The sequence below is a fragment of the Ictidomys tridecemlineatus genome, chromosome 6, assembly GCF_052094955.1.
Source record: "Ictidomys tridecemlineatus isolate mIctTri1 chromosome 6, mIctTri1.hap1, whole genome shotgun sequence".
Taxonomy (NCBI): Eukaryota; Metazoa; Chordata; class Mammalia; order Rodentia; family Sciuridae; genus Ictidomys; species Ictidomys tridecemlineatus.
Window position 1 is genome coordinate 199,687,586 of NC_135482.1, and position 16,806 is coordinate 199,704,391.

The window sequence follows — 16,806 nt, forward strand, 5'->3', positions numbered from 1 at the left end:
CAGCCCTCCCTGCAGGGCTCCTCCGAGCACCTCCGACCACCTTCCTGTCCAAATCCAGTCCTTCAGCACGTCCACCCCCCTCCTCTCCACACGCACCCACAGAGCAGCCCCTCCGACCACCTTCCTGTCCGTGGTTTTACTGTGGCTCTAAGGAAAACCCCCAAACACAAAACAAACTCCTGGCTGGGTGTGGAGACCCGGTTTGGAACAGAAAACTGCTTTCCTAAGTACGTTTCCTGGGAGACTCTCAGGGTACACGGGGATGGCCAAGGAAGTGTCCTCTGTGGGAGCAAGAGAGTGAGAGTGGGCTGGGCACTGGGTGCTGCCCCAGGCAGTCCAGTGGCTTCCTGTCCTTGGAAGGTTGCAGAAGGGGTGAGGCCTCCAGCAGCAGGTGCGGGTGGAGCCCAGCCTTGGGCACTGGGCCCTTGTGAAGCCTGGGCCATGCTCAGCACACCCCGGAAGCCCGCGCAGGTGTCTGGGTGCAGTGGCTCTTAGGGAGGTGGCCTGTGGCCCTGGTGTTGCTGGTGCCCAGGAGTGGACAGTGCCTGCTGCTCATCATGCAGCGCTAGGTGTATCTTCCTTTCTAGTGTGTCACAGTGAAGGCACCCACTGCAGGTGGGCAACGAGCAGCGTGCAATGGCCTTGTCACCTGTGTCAGGACCAGGGCATGCCCACCTGTGGGCATCCCGCCAGGGGAGGGAGGCCTGGAGTTCATGTGGCAGGCTCCTGGCCAGACGGGGTCTGTGCAGCCCTCAGGCTGGAGGGGGGGCGCGGGCGTCCTGTGTGTCCAGGACACAGACACAGGTCTGCATGGCCCTCAGGCTGGGGAGGGCCCTGGTGTCCTGTGTGTCCAGGACACAGACACAGGTCTGCATGGCCCTCAGGCCGGGGAGGGCCCTGGTGTCCTGTGTGTCCAGGACACAGACACAGGTCTGCATGGCCCTCAGGCTGGGCAGGGCCCTGGCGTCCAGTGTGTCCAGGGCACAGACACAGGTCTGCATGGCCCTCAGGCAGGGGAGGGCCCTGGTGTCCTGTGTGTCCAGGACACAGACACAGGTCTGCATGGCCCTCAGGCCGGGGAGGGCCCTGGTGTCCTGTGTGTCCAGGACACAGACACAGGTCTGCGTGGCCCTCAGGCCGGGGAGGGCCCCTGGTGTCCAGTGTGTCCAGGGCACAGACACAGGTCTGCATGGCCCTCAGGCCGGGGAGGGCCCTGGTGTCCAGTGTGTCCAGGACACAGACACAGGTCTGCGTGGCCCTCAGGCCGGGCAGGGCACGGGTATCCAGTGTGTCCAGGGCACAGACACAGGTCTGCATGGCACTCAGGCTGGGCAGGGCCCTGGTGTCCTGTGTGTCCAGGACACAGACACAGGTCTGCGTGGCCCTCAGGCCGGGCAGGGCACGGGTATCCAGTGTGTCCAGGACACAGACACAGGTCTGCATGGCACTCAGGCTGGGCAGGGCCCTGGTGTCCTGTGTGTCCAGGACACAGACACAGGTCTGCATGGCCCTCAGGCCGGGGAGGGCCCTGGTGTCCTGTGTGTCCAGGACACAGACACAGGTCTGCATGGCCCTCAGGCCGGGGAGGGCCCTGGTGTCCTGTGTGTCCAGGACACAGACACAGGTCTGCATGGCCCTCAGGCAGGGGAGGGCCCTGGCGTCCAGTGTGTCCAGGGCACAGACACAGGTCTGCGTGGCCCTCAGGCAGGGGAGGGCACAGGTATCCTGTGTGTCCAGGGCACAGACACAGGTCTGCATGGCCCTCAGGCAGGGGAGGGCCCTGGTGTCCTGTGTGTCCAGGACACAGACACAGGTCTGCGTGGCCCTCAGGCAGGGGAGGGCCCTGGTGTCCAGTGTGTCCAGGGCACAGACACAGGTCTGCGTGGCCCTCAGGCCGGGGAGGGCCCTGGTGTCCTGTGTGTCCAGGACACAGACACAGGTCTGCATGGCCCTCAGGCCGGGGAGGGCCCTGGTGTCCTGTGTGTCCAGGACACAGACACAGGTCTGCGTGGCCCTCAGGCCGGGGAGGGCCCTGGTGTCCTGTGTGTCCAGGACACAGACACAGGTCTGCGTGGCCCTCAGGCCGGGGAGGGCCCTGGTGTCCTGTGTGTCCAGGACACAGACACAGGTCTGCATGGCCCTCAGGCAGGGCAGGGCACAGGTGTCCTGTGTGTCCAGGACACAGACACAGGTCTGCATGGCCCTCAGGCAGGGGAGGGCCCTGGCGTCCAGTGTGTCCAGGACACAGACACAGGTCTGCGTGGCCCTCAGGCTGGGCAGGGCCCTGGTGTCCTGTGTGTCCAGGGCACAGACACAGGTCTGCGTGGCCCTCAGGCAGGGCAGGGCACAGGTGTCCTGTGTGTCCAGGACACAGACACAGGTCTGCATGGCCCTCAGGCAGGGGAGGGCCCTGGCGTCCAGTGTGTCCAGGGCACAGACACAGGTCTGCGTGGCCCTCAGGCTGGGCAGGGCCCTGGTGTCCTGTGTGTCCAGGGCACAGACACAGGTCTGCGTGGCCCTCAGGCAGGGCAGGGCACAGGTGTCCTGTGTGTCCAGGACACAGACACAGGTCTGCATGGCCCTCAGGCAGGGGAGGGCCCTGGTGTCCAGTGTGTCCAGGGCACAGACACAGGTCTGCGTGGCCCTCAGGCCGGGGAGGGCCCTGGTGTCCTGTGTGTCCAGGGCACAGACACAGGTCTGCGTGGCCCTCAGGCCGGGGAGGGCCCTGGTGTCCTGTGTGTCCAGGACACAGACACAGGTCTGCATGGCCCTCAGGCCGGGGAGGGCCCTGGTGTCCTGTGTGTCCAGGACACAGACACAGGTCTGCATGGCCCTCAGGCCGGGCAGGGCCCTGGTGTCCTGTGTGTCCAGGACACAGACACAGGTCTGCGTGGCCCTCAGGCCGGGGAGGGCCCTGGTGTCCTGTGTGTCCAGGACACAGACACAGGTCTGCATGGCCCTCAGGCCGGGGAGGGCCCTGGTGTCCTGTGTGTCCAGGACACAGACACAGGTCTGCGTGGCCCTCAGGCAGGGCAGGGCACAGGTGTCCTGTGTGTCCAGGACACAGACACAGGTCTACATGGCCCTCAGGCTGGGCAGGGCCCTGGTGTCCAGTGTGTCCAGGGCACAGACACAGGTCTGCATGGCCCTCAGGCCGGGGAGGGCCCTGGTGTCCTGTGTGTCCAGGGCACAGACACAGGTCTGCATGGCCCTCAGGCCGGGGAGGGCCCTGGTGTCCTGTGTGTCCAGGACACAGACATGGGGTCACCTGCCATCATCATCTTTGCCGAGGTTCTTTTTGTGGTGATGGTGGTCTGTATTTATGTAAATGACCAGTGAGTTTGAAAGGAAATATTACACAGAAAGTTTTTATAGTATGCTGTTGCTTGCAGGAGGCTGAGTCAGGAGGATTGCTCTAGCCCGGGAGTTTGAGGCCAGCCTAGGCAACACAGCAAAACCTTGTCTCAAAAAAATGACAATAAAGAAAGAAAAATGAAAGAGAAGAAAAGAAAAAAAAAAACAGGACACCACATCTCTTGGAAATCAAGTACTGAAGTGTTGTAAATATTAAAATCTCGTTTTTGGAGTCAGTGCCTCCCTCTGGGACCCAGGCTGGCCTGGAGCTCCGGGCGCCAGTGCTCTCCAGCCGCCACCCGGGGTAGCTGGAGTGCAGGTCTGCCTGGTGAGCGGGGCCTCCAGGAACCCCTGTTCTTGATGATCAGAGCTGGCCCAAAGCTGGCCCTGGTGGTGCACACCTGTCATCCCAGCTGCTTAGGAGGCGGAGGCCGGCGGATCGAAGGTTCAGGACAGCCTCCACAACTCGGGCCCAAGCGACTGAGCAAGCCCCTGTCACAAAATGAGAACTCAAAAGGGCTGGGGATAGGCTCAGGGGTAAAGGGCCCTGAGTTCGAGCCTTGGTATCCACCAACAGACAAACCAGTTTGGAGTGCTGTGGAAGTGTGCCGACGGGGCCGCCTGCCGACGGGGCTGCGTGCCGCCGCGGCCAGTGTTGGAGTGCCTTTTTCTCCAGCAGGTGACGGTGACTACAGCGCCCTTCTGCTGGGCATGCTGGTGATGCAGGACGTGCAGCTGGGGCTGTTCATGGCTGTCATGCCGGCGCTCATACAGGCGGGAGCAGCCCCGTCCTCCAGGTAAATGTCCTCCAGGGAAACGTCCGTGCACACTTTGCTTTTCTGGCTCCAGCGTTTGTTTTTGCGATTGCTTCCACCGCCTTTCCCACTGTAGCGTTTGAGCTGTCGTTCAGACTGGCCCGCGCAGGCTGCAGTGACTCCGTCGCTCCTTGGCTGTGGGACGTGAGCAGTGTTTCCTCACTGTCCTCCGCTGGGTCCCTGGCTCACGGTGGCAGTGTGGGGTCCCTACCTCAGGGTCGTGGGGGCACACGGTGAGCAACACGCATGTGCACACGTGACGTGTGGCCTCGGTTGTCACCATCACCCCCAGTGGAGCCCTCCCTACCTGACTGCGTTTCCTGGCTCACCTGGAGAGAGGCCACCTGGGGTGAGCTAGGCCAGGAGGCTGCACGGTGTGCTGTGCATGGATTCACAGCAGGAGCACCAGCAGAGAAAGTCCAGTTGGAGGGAGGGGAGCCACTGAGGCAAGGGCATTGCCCAGGGTGGACACACACTGCCTGGCCTTGACCAGTGTGCTGCCATTCATGTGTCTGAGCAGCTGTGCCTCGTTGGGCCTGGTCACAGCGGGCCTCCCTCTGCGGGGAGCCAGTTTGAGTTGTGGGACCTGCCGCAGGCTTGCCCCCCGCCTCTCTGCCTCTGTGCTCTGACTGCGGCCTGGGACCTGGCCTCCGTGTTCCCGGCCTCCGGGCAGCCAGCCGTTTGGCCGCCGGGTGGAGCTGGCGTGGGCTGTAGAAGCCCTTTCTCCAGGCCGACAGGTTTCCCAAGAGCGTCGTGAGTGGCGTGGGGCTCTGTCAGAGGCCTCTCCTTGGCCCCCTGGTGTGGTGGTGTGACTTCCTTTTCAAGAGTTGAACCGTCTTGGAAGTCACCCACTTGGTCATGATGTGTCTTAGCTTTTTCTTTGTGTGAACACTTGGTTGGTGTCCCGAGGCCTTGGGGATCTGAGTCAGAGACGGGGGAGTTCCTGTGCTGCACCCTCTGTGGTCTCAGCGTGGAGCGTCATATGAGGTTCATAAAACGATGTGGGAAATGTCCCTCCCTCTTGTGTCTTCTGGAAAACGTTGTACAGAACCAGTGTTCATTCGTCTGCCCACACCCGGCCTCCACTGGGAGGACTTCTCCAGACAGTCTGCCCAGCTGCTGCAGGGTGTCCCCTGCTGTCACTGAGGGGCACTGCAGCCCTGAGGAATGTGCGGGTCCCCTGGGTCACCTTCACAGGTCAGCTTGGAGTCCTCCCTGCTGCAGGCCTTCAGCCACAGCCTGCTTGACCTGTTACTCCTTTCTGTTGGCTTTGGGTTGTTTGGCTCTGCAGATAGTTAGGACTCCTTCTCAGCACTGTGGGGCTGCATCGTACTTGTGTTGATGGGTCATATTCTTATTTTCATTCAATCAGTGAATTTTTAAGATTTCCTTCGGGTTTCCCCCTTGGTTCATGGGATGTTGAGAGTGTTTGATTTCCTGTTGTCTGTGACTGACTTCTGGTTTGATCCATTGTGATTCCACTAGTAGAAGAGGAAAACCTAGGGTAATATTCTGGTCTACCATATAAACTTTTCTTTAGGAAAATCTCTCTTCCAGTTTTAATAACCATGGAAATTTTACAGTAAAATAAATCAAAGAAATAAAATTAGTTATAATGATAGAGACTTTGCTTATGAAGTTTTATTCAGAATTAATCTTGATCTTTCCTAAAGGAAAGGATCATCTCTCTCCCTGGCCAAACATTTCACAAAGAACAGAACTCAGAATAGAGCTTCCCCTGGGCTGGGTTGTGGCTCAGTGGTAGAGCGCTCACCTTGCACAGTGAGGTGCTGGGTTTGATCCTCAGCACCACCTAAAGATGAAGATATTGTGTCCACCTAAAACTCAAAAATCAATATTAAAAAAGATGATCTTAAAAAAAACAAAAAGAATTTCCCATAACTAGAACGGGGAAAGGTCGTGAACACGCTCATGGAAGAAGGGGTTGTGTGTCTAGGCATCAAGATCTCCTGTGCCTAACAGGAGAGTGGGACGAGGTATGAGGGCTCGATGGCAGCAGTTGTGACAGCACTTCCTTCCTGCAGCCTGCAGCCAGAGCATGAGGTGGCACCCTGCTCGCAGCTCCTGGGGAGGCCGTCCGGGCCTGGGGAGACCCGGTCTCAACATGAGTAGAACAGCCGTGGAGTGCCCCAGGTCCATCCCAGCATCGCAGAATAAAGAGGGTGGGGATGCCATTTGGCAGTAGCGCCCAGTGTTGGGGTGGGACTGGGGGGCGCCTGCATGAGGGAGCACTCGCCCGGCCCGGCAGAGGGAGGCACTTCCCAGAGCACTGTGCCTCGGGGGAAGGGAAGGAGCGGTGCTCCTGTTCCCCTTGGTGTGCAGCTCACGGTCCTCACAGCTCTGAGCAGAGTGTCCTGGGAGAGGCTGGGCCCACGCAGGCTGGCTCTGCCCTGGGCCTCCTGCTCACGGGTGGCTCGTGGCCATCAGGAGGCGGCCTGAGCGGAGTCCCGTGGATGGACGTGGCAGAGCTGTGGCTGGTGCTCCACCCGGGCACTGCAGCTGGCTCTGCTGCTTCCCAGTGCGACCCCTTTCTCCTCGGTCAGACAGATGGTGGGACGGGGCTATGCCCACTTCCTGGGGCGGGGGCGAAAGGAGAGAGATGCTGCTCAGGGAGGGAGGTGCCCGTGTCTGGAGGGAGGGTGAATGGATGACCAGGGGTCATCCACCCCAGGCAAGTGTCCTGCAGAGGACTGAGGTGGGGTGGCAATGTTGTGAGAGCAGCACCCTCCTTAGACCTACACGAGCCAGCCGGTGACGGAGGCCTGAGAACTCAGCTGTCCAGCGGGAGAGGAGGGCTGGGGCGGCATCCAGCGAGGGGCCTGGCGCATAGGCCTGCGCCTGGGGGCCCTGTGTGGCTGGCAGGCCGAGGGGAGGCAGGCTGGTGAAGAGGTGGCTTCCTGTGCGGGGAGCTGGTTCTTGTGCAGAGCAATGGGTCGGGACAGGGTCTTGGAGCATGCAGAGCATTGCCCAGGGCAGGTCCCAGCCAGGCTGGTGGTGGGGAAGATTGGTCAGGACTGCAGGGCACCCAGCAGCTTCAGCTGGGGCAGTGGAGCAGCCCTTGGGGCAGCCGTGGAGGGGCAGCTGCAGAGTGGGCTCCCTGGGCTCACAGAGTGGTCTCTGTTGTCTTTCCTGCTTCGAGTCCAGCTCTTTTCTGGTCTCCCAGGTCACTGTGCAGCAGTCTGAGCCTGGCGTCCAGTGCTGGTGCAAGCTGGACTGCAGGGACAGGCCCTTTCTTGTGATGGGACGGTCTCCTCTCTGAGCAGGCCTGGAGGAGGTTTGTCCTGACTAGCAACAGTGAGGTCTGAACCCTGCCACTGTCCCTTGGTGGCTTCCTGTGGAAGCTCTGGGCTAAGTGTCAGTGACCACAGGCCCCCACAGTCTCTGAAGCACTGGGTAAGGACTCACTGTCCTGCACCCAGGTGTTAGGTGTCAGCTTCAGGATATGACTGGGCACTGGGATGTGCTGCTGGAGGTCACCGTGCTCTCCTGGGGGTCACCGTGCTCTCCTGGGGGTCACGTGCTCTCCTGGGGGTCACGGGCCGCCTGCTGAGAGCCCGGGCGCTGACTGCTGGGAGGAGGGTCATGGTCCCTCTGGCGTCCTCACACCTGGGAGACTCGAATGTCCCAGTGCTGACTGCAGACTGCCCACGTCTGACTCGGATCTGACGCACATTCGTACAAGTCGCAGGTTCATTTTAGTTCTTGGTTGTGTGTGTGATTTGGTCATTTATTCTGTGACGTGCCACAGGAGGAGAGATGCAGACGTCCCCTGGGCGTGGGTGCAGTGACGTGCTCTTTCCCTTCCAGCGTGCTCGTGGGAGTGCTGCGCACGCTGCTCCTGGCTGGCCAGACCCTCTTCTCCCTGGCTGCGGTCTGTCTGCTGTGTCTCCTCCTGAAGACGTACCTCATAGGACCCTTCTGCCGGAAGCTGCACGTGGAGAGCAAAGGGAACAAGGAGGTCCTCGTCCTGGGCGTGTCTGCCTTCATCTTCCTAATGCTGACGGTAACTCACCCAGCCACATCCTTGGGGCCCGCGGACTCTCCCTGGAAGCCTGTGGTCGGGTCTTGGCCGTTTCATCTGAGTGACGATTAAAATGTCTATAATGCACCTGGTTCACGGTGCTGGGCCTGAACCTGCTTGTTCCATGCTCACTCCTGGCAGGTGTGGTCAGTGCATGCTGCGCTGGCCACCTCTGAGCTTGCGAAAAGCCTTGTGCACGTCTGGCCAGGCCGCTGTCCTGAGCCCTGCCAGCGCCCGAGCAGCTGGGCAGCTAGTAGCCTTGTGGCATGATGAGGCAGGCCAGTCTCATCTCCTGGCCCAAGTGGGGAGGGTCTGCAGGCCACTTTCAGCCCAGGCTTCTCCTCACTCTGAGGGGAGTTGTGGGAGGGTTCCCTTGGGCTCCTGGGTCTACCCGGGACAGCAAGGCAGCACTCGCACCGGCAAGGTCACCCAGTTGCTGCCTCAGGGTTCATCTTGCTGAAGAGAAGGCCAGTCACTTAGAAATGGTGCAGGAGTGTCCACAGCAGCTCCACTTGGAGTAGCCAAAAACTGACCTGATGTCCTTCAGGGTGAATGACAGGCCGCTCCCAGGAGCCCCTGTCTGGCCCACCAGCTGCTGGTATGTGTATAGAGCTGGGCTGCAGACTGCCCCAGAGTGTGTAAGTAGCAGGCGGACAGCGACTGTTTGGACATGAGGGCGGGTCAGGGCACCCAGGAGTGGCAGAGGGCGCCCGGGGTCTGCGCTGCAGGCTCAGGTGCTGCTGAGGCACGGCCCTCGTCCTCAGAGCCTCCCATGAGCACAGCATGCTTCAGGGTCACAGGTGGGAGCCGGCTTCACTTGCTGTGCGCGCTGTGTGCTGTCATTCGGGAGGGGACCGAGCGCGTGTGTGCTGGCAGCTGCTCGCGGTGCCGCTCTGTGCTGGAGGCTTCGTGGCACACGCCACGGGGCCTCTGCCTAGCACGCGGGTGGCTGTGACTGGCTGCTTTCCACTGCCTGGTGCATCCAGGGCTCTGTCCTCTCAGCCTGTCGCCAGGCTGTCTGCTCTGGGCTCCTCCATGCTGCCTCCCGGTGCCCACACCCAGGTCACAGGGTTCTCGTCCTGCCTTGCCCTTGGTGGCGTTCTTCCTTTGTTGCCTATCTGGACAGCACCTGCTGGGCTCCTGCCGCCAGTGTTGAGGTGCAGCCCAGGGGTCCTGGGGGAGCTTCCCGCGGGCTGCACTAGGTGAGTGCACGGCCACTCTGCTGCGGGGCGGGGATTGTGCCACTGGGGCTGCGTGAGTCCAGCTGCGTGCTGTTCAGCAGGGTTCTCTTCTGGATGAGCACAGGTTGGAGGTGGAGTTGCTGGTCGGTCCCAGAGCACAACTGACACCATCACTGCAGATGTGACTGCTACCAGCGTCCCCCAGTGGAGCTGGCCATCCCGCATCCCTACCCACGTGGCATTGTTTCTCTGGTTTTGTCCTCTCCTGACACCTGCATCTCCGTTGTCCTCAGGACTGCTGATGTTGCACACCCACTGGGCACCAATGAGCCGAGTAGGCACCTGCTGGGGTGCCAGGGAGCCGTGTGGGCATGTGCTGGGGCACTGGAGAGCCATCGGGCACCTGCTGGGGCACTGGAGAGCCATTGGGCACCTGCTGGGGCACTGGGGAGCTGTGCGGGCACGTGCTGGGGCATTAGGGAGCCATGCAGACGCTCACTGGGGTGCTGGAGAGCCATTTGGGCACCCGCTGGCGCACCAGGGAGCCGTTTAGACAGTTGCTGGGGTGCTGGCATGTCTGGGCACCTGCTGGAGTGCCCGGGAGCTGGGAGCCAGGGAGCTGTCTAGGCACCTGCTCAGGCATGGCAGAGCTGAGTGGGCACCTGTTGAAGCCTTTGGGTTGTTTCTCTCTGCAGTTGTGATTTTCCTCCACATCTGTGGGGACGTGCATGTGGCCCAGTGTGGCTGCCTGTGCTCTGTGAGCCTGTCTCGTCTGTGGTGTGGAGGTGTCTGTGCCTCACGCCTGCCCTGGCCACTCTGCAGCCGTGCCCTACCTGTGCACACTCGTGTTGGTGGGTTTGCTGGTAGATGAGCTGGACTCCAGCGTGAGTTGTCGAGTGTTTTCTTTAGCAGGTCATGAGAGGCTCTGTGTCGTCCAGCTCCACGGTCCTCTGAGAGCTCAGTGCTGGGTGTGCGCTGCTCAGGGACTCCATGCGCCTGCCCTGGATGAGGCGTGTCGGCCCGTGACCGTCATCTGGATTGTGGCTGTGGGCATCCGGCTGTGTGGTGGGCATGTGTTTGAGAGTGTGAGCCTGTGTGTGTGTGGGAGTGCTCGTGTGCTGTGTGTGTGCCTTGTGGCTGTGTGTGCTGTGCGTGCGTGTGTGGTGAGCACGTTTCTGCTCCTACCATGCCTGGATCTGTCTCCTGTGCTCATGTCTGGTGGCTGTGGGCCTGGAGGATTCTGTGTGGTCATCACACGGGGCAGTGTGGAGTCTAGCCCTGACACGTCTGATTGGTGCTATGCCAGGCCGTCGGGCTGCGGGGAGGTGTGTGCCTGGAGCTTGGGCATCTGCTGGGCCTGCTCCCATGCGGGAGTCCCGCCGCGCCTCTCGCCAAGGCTGTCCCAGCTTCCTGTCTTGCAGCCAGGTGCACCCTGCTCTGGCGACCTGCTGCTGCGTCCTTCCGAGCTCTGTGGGCACTCTTCTTCAGGGCCCTTGTTAGTGGTGTCTGTCTTCTCCTGTGGTTGGAGGTTTGTGACAGGAATCCATCTGCTAGTGTCACAGTCCCGCTGTTCATTGTTTCAGGTAAAGGAAATGCAATCACAAATGCTAAAAGTAAATGTTGAAAATGCTTTTGTCCAGAAGTCCCACGGCTCCTGCGTGAAGTTTCCCTACCCGTGTTAGTTAGGCTCCGGGAAGCCCGTGTCTGAGTGCAGTGCCATCCTCACCTTGCACCTGGTGGTGTGTCTGCATGTGCTGTGTTCCCGTCAGACGTTGTCTTCTCTGTCACCTAGGTCACGGAGCTGCTGGACGTGTCCATGGAGCTGGGCTGCTTCCTGGCCGGAGCTCTGGTCTCTTCCCAAGGCCACATGGTCACTGAAGAGGTCATGGCCTACCTGGAGCCCATCCGTGACTTCCTGGCCATCGTTTTCTTCGCTTCGATAGGTAACCTACCTGCTGTTGGTCGTGACTGTTGCTAAGAACTTGCGGATACTTCCACGAGTGTTGGTGTGTGAGCAGTCTCTCCAGAACCTGAAGGAAATCGGACGTAGAAAGCGGGAGGCGACAGGCTGGCTGGGGCTCAGGTGGAGCGCTTGTCTAGCATGCGTAAGGCCCTGGGCTCCATCCTCAGCACCACATAAAAATAAGTACAATGAACATATTGTGTCCATCTACAACTAAGACCAAAAAGAAAGGGGGAGACAGGCAGAAAGATGTGCCCATGCACATCTGCTTGTCTGCAGGTACCGTGGTGGTTACAGGTCTGGGAGGCCATCTCCTGCTGTCCCCACGCAGCCTGCAGGGGTGAGCTTTGTGCTCACCACCCCAGCACCCTGAAAATCGCAGGAACCATCCCCTAGGTGAGTTGTTAAGACTAAACCAATCATGTCCAGGGGGTTGCTCTGGGACCTCCAGTGGCTGGTTTGGAGAAGTGGCCTCAACTGACAGGGCTGCCTGGGCTGCTGAAGCCCTGCCATGTCCCTGGCCTCTCTCCCTGTGGTGATCATTGTCCAAGACACTTGCGCAGTCTGTGTGGGTCCGTAGATCCAGCTGCCCTAGGGAGATGTGGGAACTGACCTGGAGCTTTACGTGGATACGTGAGGGACCAGGCACAGCCACTTCCATCCCAGGGAGAAGCACAGGAGCCCAACCTTTCACCAGAGGGGAGGGAGGTCTTTGGCCAGTGGGGTTGGTGAGCTGGTGCTGTTCGGTTCCCGGGAGATGGGCCCCGAGCAGGGAGGCCATGGAGAGCCCGACGGTTGGTCTATCGTCCTTTTCCCTTGGCCCTCCACCTGTGTTTCTGCACTCAGGCCCCACCTGTGACACCCACTCGCATGTGGAGTGGACTCTGCCATTCACCCTCCACTGGGCAGGGTCTGAGGAGATGGACCAGGCTGCAGAAGGCACTGGGAAGAGGGCCCGTGGGTGTGGAGCTCCTGCTCTGGAGCCTGGGTCCATCCAGGGACAGGGTGAGCCTGGTGGCCGGCCATGGACAGGCCGAGCCGCGCCCTGCCTGGCCTCCCCCCGTTGTGAGGGAAGCTTTACTGGGACTCAGGGGGCGTCCGTGCTTGTGGTGGTCAGCTTGGGCTGTCCCGACAGAGCCCCTGGATGGGCTGCTCCAGCCAAGAGGTCTCTTTCTTTATCTAAGCCTCTCTCTTTTTTTTTTAACTGTTAACTAAGCTTTATTTGACAGAAAGTTTACTATGAGGCTCCCCTGCCTCTCTTCCTCTTCCAAGGCCACAGCCTAGTGAGTGACCCCCCTCAGTCACCTGGTTATGTCCTCAGGCCTCACCTCCAGACACCCCTGGTAGGGCCCCAGCTGCAGGGTGAGACTCCGTTCAGTCTGGGGCCTGGGGCAGTGCAGGCCGCATGGCCTACGAGGCAGGAAGCACTGGCCACCCGAACTCTGTGGAACGGGCTGCCGGCCTGCTGCTCCACGGCCACGGCCACTTCCTGCCAACCATTTGGTGCTCAATCTTAGGAGATTTTCAGCAATAACTTCATCCCCTGCCTGACCCACCTCCCTGGGCATAAGAGGGTTCCGGAGCAGGCCCTGCGGGTTTTGGTGGGATGGAGAGGTGTCTCGTGGTTGCTTGTCACTTCCTGGGGGGACCTGGCTTGAGCACCAAGGCCCTGGCCCACCTGGATGTCTGAGGCCTGGGTGCTGGCACAGTGACCCTGAGGGTGGTATTCACCCACCCCACAAGCCCACCTGGAAGACGCTGGGCCTGAGAGGCTGAGCGGTGTAGTTAGGAAGTGGAGGGCCAGGGCTGGGCGGAGTCACGGGTCCCCTGTGGCACACATGGTGTTTGGTGTTTGTCATGAGAGTCGGTGACACTGGATGGGAAGTTGTGGCCTGGCTGGCTTGCCCTCCTGCCAGTCGAGAGTGATGTGACACCCAGTGGCAGGGTTCCAATTTCTCGCGATCCCCAGTGCTGCCATGCTGATGTCGTGAGCCGAATGCAGGGCAGGGTGCCAACCAGCAGGTATTTCCTCCTGGACAGCGTCCACAACAGCTGGGCCTGCACGGACAGGGGCTTGCAGGGAAGCCTGCGGCAGCCAGGCAGGAGCCAGGTTGTTCACCAAGCCAGAGGCAGGAGCCCAGGCATCCTGAGGGTGGAGAGGCTCTGGGAAGAGCTGGGGCACTGGGGGAAAGCAGAGCACGGCACCCATCCGGGTCCGACAGCAGGAGCAGCTGGTGCACACAGGCCCCGGGGACAGGCCGAGGACAGGCCCTGGGAAGGGCACCCTCGAGAAGGGCCTGGGTGTGCAGTCGGCAGAGTGCAGCCCAGTGGTGGGGGAGGCATCTCTGGGTTTCAGGAGGGAGGAGACCTTCATGATGCACTTCCAAGGAGACGCAGATGGGTTGTGGGTCTTGCCTCCCGAGGTCTTGGGTTCAGTGCTCCCCTTGGGGGACGGTGAGGCTGCCCGCAGGTGGAGCTGGAGTTCACTCCCTGCAGCTGCCTGTCCTCTGGCCGTCCCCAGGAGTGCACGGCAGCAGCCTCCGCAGGAGTGGGAGCAGGGAGGTGTCAGGAAGACTTCCCTGTGGCCTCAGGGGATGAGCAGGAGCAGCCCGACTTGGGCTGGCCGTAGACACAGGACTGTGGCCCGCCTGGGTCCGGCTGCCCACTTGCAGAGGCAGGGCCACACACCCAGGTCTGCGAAGGCCCGTGCAGGGACCCCACCCTCCGTGTGGCAGGAAGTGGCAGTGGTCACCCTATTCCCTCTCTCTGGGAGAGGGAGAGGGCTCGGTCCAGTGTGGTTAGGGGACTCAGGTTGTAGCTCTCTCCTGCTGGAGCAAGGGGAGGGTCCAGGGCTGGCTGGGCCCAGGCATCCCTGGGCTCACCTGTGCTCACCTGTGCTGTCTCCCACAGGGCTGCATGTGTTCCCCACCTTCGTAGTGTACGAGCTCACGGTGCTGGTGTTCCTCACCCTGTCGGTGGTGGTCATGAAGGTACTGACACTTCTTGCTGTACTTCACGCCTGTGGGAGTCCATGCCTGTGTACTTCACTCCCTGGGAGGCCAGCTGGGACAGGCCCAGGGTGACCTGTAGCCTGCCTCCAAATGGAGGGGTTCACACGGGGGAGTTGCTGGAGGGTGAGACGGGGAGCACCCATCCGAGTTCCTGTGAGGCTCTGCTGACGTGGTCTCGCTGGGGATGGGTCTGCAGGACCCCAGGCCCCTTCTGACAGAGGCAGACGCACTCAGAAGTGAATGCCAGGAGTTGACCAGGCTTCCCGCATCTGTTCTCTAGGTCACTTGTTAATATTTCATAACATCCTGTGAAAGTTGGGTGCAGAATCAGATGGTGGCAGAGCAGCCTCACTGGGCTGCTGGGCTGCTCACTGAGAGAGGTGCCCCTCTCTCTTAATCAGAGCATCTCCATCTTAGACGCTACTCAACCTTAAATGCTGTTGATTTGGTTTGGGGAAAGGTGTATTTTCTGCTAGTAAACCTGAGCCTCCTCTTTCACCTTCATGGGCTGCCTAGCCTTGTGGCAGTTTGTGTAGTTGCTGTGTCTGGGGACCACAGAGCCTCTGGTACACCCTGCTTGGCCACTCGAGGCTGTGGCAGACTTTGATGCTTCCCATCTAGGTTCTGTGTTTTAATTTTTTATTTTTTGTTACTGGGGATGGAACCCAGAGGCACTTACCCACTGAACCCCATCCCCAGCCCTTTTTGGGTTTTAGAGACAGGGCCTCACTAAGTTGCTTAGGGCCTCACCATTGCTGAGGCTGGCTTTGAGACTGCAGTCCTCCTGCCTTAGCCTCCCCAGTCTCTGGGTCATAGACATGCCACCATGCCAGCTGAGTTTGAGATCTCACTGGACTTAGTAACACGAGCTGTGCTCTTGCAGTTTGTGTTGGCAGCACTGGTCTTGTCTCTCATCCTGCCGAAGAGCAGCCAGTACATGAAGTGGATCATCTCTGCAGGGCTGGCCCAGGTCAGCGAGTTCTCCTTTGTCCTGGGGAGCCGGGCGCGGAGAGCAGGCATCATCTCCCGGGAGGTGAGTGGTTACTGTCCCTCAGGCGTCAGCCCATAGGTCCCTGGTGCAGGGGGGGCCAGTCTCTTTCAGACACTCCTGTCTGTGCTGGGGGATCTCCGGGGTCACTCCTCCCCAGCACGTGTGGCGTCTCAGGTGAATCGCCAGGTCGCACTTCCTGAACTGCTGCCTCTGACCGTTGCTGATCTGTCTGGGAATGGGCAGCAGGATCCTGCCCTTGAGGCTGAGCTGCTGGATGCACAGGAATAGCACACAAGAGGCCTAAGCCTTGTACTCGACCCACTGAAGGCTGCCATGAGGTCAGAATCAGGGGTCTGATATCCCCTGAGTGTGAGGAGCACAGGAGTCTTCCTTCAGAGTGTACTAGAAAAACGGAACTGCCCCAGGGACATTGGGCAAGTTGGTGTGACTCAGGTGGCCCGTGGGGCTCACCCTCACGTAAGCAGAGTCTCAATGCCTTGAGTTTTTCTTCCCATGTCCAATGTCCTCACCCGTGGCTCTACTTGAGCTGCCCTGAAAAGAGAGAGAGCGCTTGGTTTGTAAGGTCCCTGTCGTGCTGGGTGTGACTCTGCCCAGCCTTGCACCCATGTGGGGATCTCCCTAAAGCTCACTGTGACATGTGCTGTGCTCACCTGTGTTGCAGGTGTACCTCCTTATACTAAGTGTGACCACACTCAGCCTTCTGCTGGCCCCTGTGCTGTGGAGAGCTGCCATTACAAAATGTGTGCCCAGATCGGAGAGGCGGTCCAGTCTCTGACCACGCTGGGCGTTGAGCAACTCTGGGACGACTTGGAGGAGGTGTGTGCTGGTGTCAGCCCGAGTGCCGTCAGCAAGGAGCAGTGTCCTCCTGTCTGCCTGTTGGCACAGGCTCCTACTGTTGCGGATGTTCCTGGCATGACTGTCTTGCACTTGTGCACAGTAGGACTGAGGCACTGGCTCACGGGTGCCTCCACTGTTTTGCCTCGATGTGCCTTTTTTTCTGAAGTTATTATTAATTTCTATTGTTAATTCATCAGTTAATTATTTTTTGTAAAGAAAAAAATTAGGAAAATTTTTATTGTGCAACTTTAGAATTATAATCTGTTAGTCAACTACTTGTTATTAAACCTGTCTGTGCTGAAATCTTAATTCTGGCAGTGAGTCTGGAAGCTTACTTTTACCCTTTTTTTTCCTAGGTGAGATGAATATTTTATAGATGTCTGTATGCCTCTCAGCTATTTATTTATTTGTTTGTTTATTTATTTATAGTGCTGGGGATTGAACCCAGGGCCTTGTGCATGCAAGGCAAGCACTCTACCAACTGAGCTATATCCCCCAACCCTGCTGTTTTATTTTATAAATAAAAATATTTTGGGGGTGGGGGTACCAATTTGTTGAACTCAGGGGCACTTAACCACTGAGCCATATCTC

At 59.7% G+C, this 16,806-nt stretch overlaps 1 protein-coding gene across 4 annotated transcripts in view; it reads left to right on the top strand.

Moving 5' to 3' along the window:
- Slc9d1 (solute carrier family 9 member D1) overlaps window positions 1-16,524 on the top strand; it is a 40,011-nt gene extending 23,487 nt beyond the window's left edge. For 3 of the 4 annotated variants that reach the window (XM_040281751.2, XM_021729369.3, XM_021729382.3), the window contains 6 exons: window positions 4,031-4,151; window positions 7,998-8,193; window positions 11,185-11,335; window positions 14,266-14,345; window positions 15,250-15,399; window positions 16,040-16,524. In XM_040281751.2, coding sequence (XP_040137685.2) covers window positions 4,031-4,151; window positions 7,998-8,193; window positions 11,185-11,335; window positions 14,266-14,345; window positions 15,250-15,399; window positions 16,040-16,153 — 812 coding nt within the window. In that variant the 3' untranslated portion in view covers window positions 16,154-16,524. The remainder of the gene's footprint in view (window positions 1-4,030; window positions 4,152-7,997; window positions 8,194-11,184; window positions 11,336-14,265; window positions 14,346-15,249; window positions 15,400-16,039) is intronic. The other variant, XM_013360645.4, reaches the window with a different exon arrangement.
- Window positions 16,525-16,806: the final 282 nt, after the last annotated feature.